The sequence below is a fragment of the Alosa pseudoharengus genome, unplaced genomic scaffold, assembly GCF_046254945.1.
Source record: "Alosa pseudoharengus isolate Yale_2024_CS ecotype anadromous, Long Island Sound unplaced genomic scaffold, YU_APseudo_1.1 YU_APseudo_1.1_scf_24, whole genome shotgun sequence".
Lineage (NCBI taxonomy): Eukaryota > Metazoa > Chordata > Actinopteri > Clupeiformes > Clupeidae > Alosa > Alosa pseudoharengus.
Genome location: NW_027468689.1, coordinates 6,885,957 through 6,889,452, shown reverse-complemented (window position 1 = coordinate 6,889,452; position 3,496 = coordinate 6,885,957). Strand labels below are relative to the sequence as shown.

General features: G+C 41.8%; 1 protein-coding gene across 1 annotated transcript in view; it reads left to right on the top strand.

Moving 5' to 3' along the window:
- The window catches only part of tsga10 (testis specific, 10), a 17,289-nt gene extending 14,255 nt beyond the window's left edge, over positions 1 to 3,034 (top strand). The window contains exons 15-16 of the mRNA XM_076302571.1: positions 2,164 to 2,334; positions 2,979 to 3,034. Coding sequence (XP_076158686.1) covers positions 2,164 to 2,334; positions 2,979 to 3,009 — 202 coding nt within the window. The 3' untranslated portion in view covers positions 3,010 to 3,034. The remainder of the gene's footprint in view (positions 1 to 2,163; positions 2,335 to 2,978) is intronic.
- Positions 3,035 to 3,496: the final 462 nt, after the last annotated feature.

Here is a 3,496-nt window from a genome sequence, read left to right as displayed (position 1 = left end):
GTTAACGATAAGTAAGTTATTTTCAAATCATCGATTGCTCAAAGAGGAGAAAGCTAAACAGCGAGAACAGAGCTTTATATAACGATACGGGGGCAATACCACGCAAAACTGTCACGTCCATAACGCCAACTAAATATGGATGTGACAGTTTTGCGCGGAATTGCCCTGGCCCTCTTCTATAGCCTATATTCTGAGACAGGTGATTTTAAGCGCCAATTTGAAACACCTCTACTAGACAAAGCATATATTTTGAGCAAGCATAGGGTAGGCTAGGCCCATTCAACAGTGAACTGAGACCACAGACCACACGATTTAAGAAGGCAATATGGCAATCTAGTTAAGCCTACATGCATTCATTGCCCAAAAACGTGATATTCCTGGGTTTCCAGGATTTCGGGTCAACATAAAAAAAAAACTAAAAAAAATAAATTAAACTTGCTGATTAATGGGTTCAAGGAACCAGCTGGGGAATATCCATCCTTGTCTCAGCTCAAATTTTATTTTAAGTTCATGTTAAGATCTTAAAAATAGCCAAGGCTACTCAGTTTTTCTCCCCAATTAGGCTACTCTTATCTTGCCTTATTTCTCCTCATTTCGAATGCCTTTTAGGCTACTTATTTTATTTCACATTAAACATTAGGCCTAGGCCTACAATCTTCTATTTCTTGAATTTCCCCTTGGGGATCAATAAAGTATCTATCTATCTATCTATCTATCTATCTATCTATCTATCTATCTATCTATCTACAACTAAGGCTCCATCCATCCATCCTAATAATACATATGTATATATGGATATACATAGCCTGAACACGCACGTTAAACATTATGATGCTCCGGACCTTTGCTTGAGGAAATTTTCCTTAACTGGACCTCGCTGAAGATTAATTGAATACCCCTGCTTTAGGGTGTCACGTTCGGAGCATTATGGCCTCAATGAACCTTTGTTCTTTAATCCTTTCTGGACAATGGAGGGTGACATATCAAGAAAGATTGTGTCTCTTTTCACTGGGGCAAAAATAACAACACTGGGCCACCTGCTGAACCTCGCTGATAGACGCTGGCGCTCTGTCCTTGACCTGGTGTCCTCTTTGGGCTGCAGGTCAGAAAGGGTAGTGGAGGGCATATTGAGAAGCCTGAAGGCAGGTCTTCCAGACTGTCTTTTAAGATTCATCAATCATGTTCTGGATGGGGGCCCTTTTGAGGTCCCTTTTCCGGGTTTACGTATTACCCTTAAAAGCCCCACATACGCTTCTACAGGGACACTGCTTTCTTTTAAGGGGATGCTTGATATTCATTTTACATCAGTGGACAGAAAGTTGTTGTATAATGCCATTGTGAAATCTGCTAATGCTAATGTGCTTAAGGGGAGGGTTGACACAAAATGGAGGGGTCATTTTGGGGGCAGTGAAGATCTGTCACCATCATGGAGGGTACTGTACAAGCCCCCCATACCAAAAAGGTCTGGGGACCTTCAGTGGCGGGTACTTCACTGTGTCATGGCCACAAAGGTCTTTGTTGTCAAGTTCAGGCATGATCTCTCACCTTTATGTAGTGTCTGTAATGTACCCGATTCAGTGTTTCATGTTTTTTGTGACTGTCTGAAATCGTTGTCCCTTTTTCAGTTGTTGGAGGGAGTGGGCCAGAGGTTGGGGTTCACTTTCTCAAAAGAACTGTTCATCCTTGGGGTTAAATACTCCAAAAACAAAAGGGAACTGTGCACCTTCATGAATTTCTTGATTGGCCAAGCAAAACTGGCAATATGGAAGGGAAATCGGTTGGAGGAGGAGGGCCAGTTTGTCAACCTTGTGGACATGTTTAAAGCTTTGGTGGAATCAAGGGTTAGGGTTGAATATGTTTTTTTTAAAGTTTCAGACAGTGTGGCTCATTTCTCACAGAAATGGTGTACGGACAAGGGTCTGGTCTCCATTATTGATGGGGCCTTGGCATTTATGTGGTGATGTCATGGGCACTGGGGGGTTGGGGGGGGGGGATTATACTGTAGTGTTTTAAGGTGGTTTTTGATCCATGCAATGGTTCAATAAAAGGGGTTTTAAAAGTCAAAAAAAGTCTCTCTATGGGTATGGGTTGTTTTTAATGTTACCTGGTTTCCTTTTTATAAAGGAACCTTAAAGTCTCTCTCTCTCTCTCTGACCGTCTCAGGGAGCGGGCAGTGCAGGAGTTGCGTCGGCAGGGCCTGTCGTCCACCCTGTCGTCCACCTTGTCTTCGTCGCTGCGTCCCTCCTCTCCCTCACGCCGCTCCGTCAGCCCCCAGCGCCCCTGGTCCCCAGAGCGCCCCTACCACAGCACGCCAGAGCATCGCTCCCCTAAGCGGTCAGTCCTCCCACAAACACACACTCTCCCACTGTGTTAACAGCATTTAATGCTAGCCCTTAAAATGCTAACTGTACACATAGAAGAAAGGTATTCACATTCAACACAGCTACTGTTAACAAGCAGTGTGGCAGGAGTGAGAGGGGTTGAGAAGGGTTGGTAAATACCTACGGCTGTGGTGCGGCTGTAAGCCCAAGTGCCACAGGTAACCACAGCCGTGGGTATAACCTTTACCAATACAGTGTATATCGCAAATGTAAGTTTTAATTGTGTATCATATGGGAGAAAGGATTTTTTTTTATGTTAATTTTGTGTTTTCCCCAAATATCAGATCTTTAGAAGTATTGTTATTATATTTAGAATCATTATACTGTTTAGAGCTGTAACAGACCAGCTGTGCTCCGGTCACTTAGCTGGGCCCATTCAGTGTAACTGTCCTCAGTGCTGATGTGTATTCACAGTTTCACTAAGTAAACAATATCAGTGTTTAAATGATAAAGCAGCTTTTGCAAATATGCTAGTCTAAGTTTCGATAATGTTCAGAATGTACATCATTAACATGAAGTTATTATACTGTACGTGCTAAGTACTGTAGCCACATGTTTACATTGTTGTCTCTGTGTTTTCTGAATTCATCACTACAGGAATGCCATACTGCGGGACCTGTATGACTGAGCGCCCCATCATAATGCAGTCTTTTGGTCGCTCAGTGTACTGTTTTTTTTACATATCAGTTATTTTCTATGAATTATACATGAACTTTCAAGAATAACACAGTATTGTGTCTGAATGTTTAATTACATACACTCTCCTCAATAAATTGGTGGTGTTTTATACTGTTGACTAGACCAAAGTGTCCCTGAAACTAAGAATGCTCCAGTTCTCACACATTCTCACACACACACACACACAGAGAGAGAGAGAGAGAGAGAGAGAGATGCACATAAACAAAAATAAAGGAATGGAGGGATACAACATATAAATGAATGGAATTCGGTATCCATATTCACATTAGAAATGAATGGAGGAATTCAGTATTTACAATCACATTGAAGAGAGTAATAAAGACAAACGCATAAAGGATGCACTCATGAGCAAATGCACAGCAAAATGCAGACAAAAATGTTTCATCAAAAAAGGCTTTAAAAGGTTTATGAAGCTT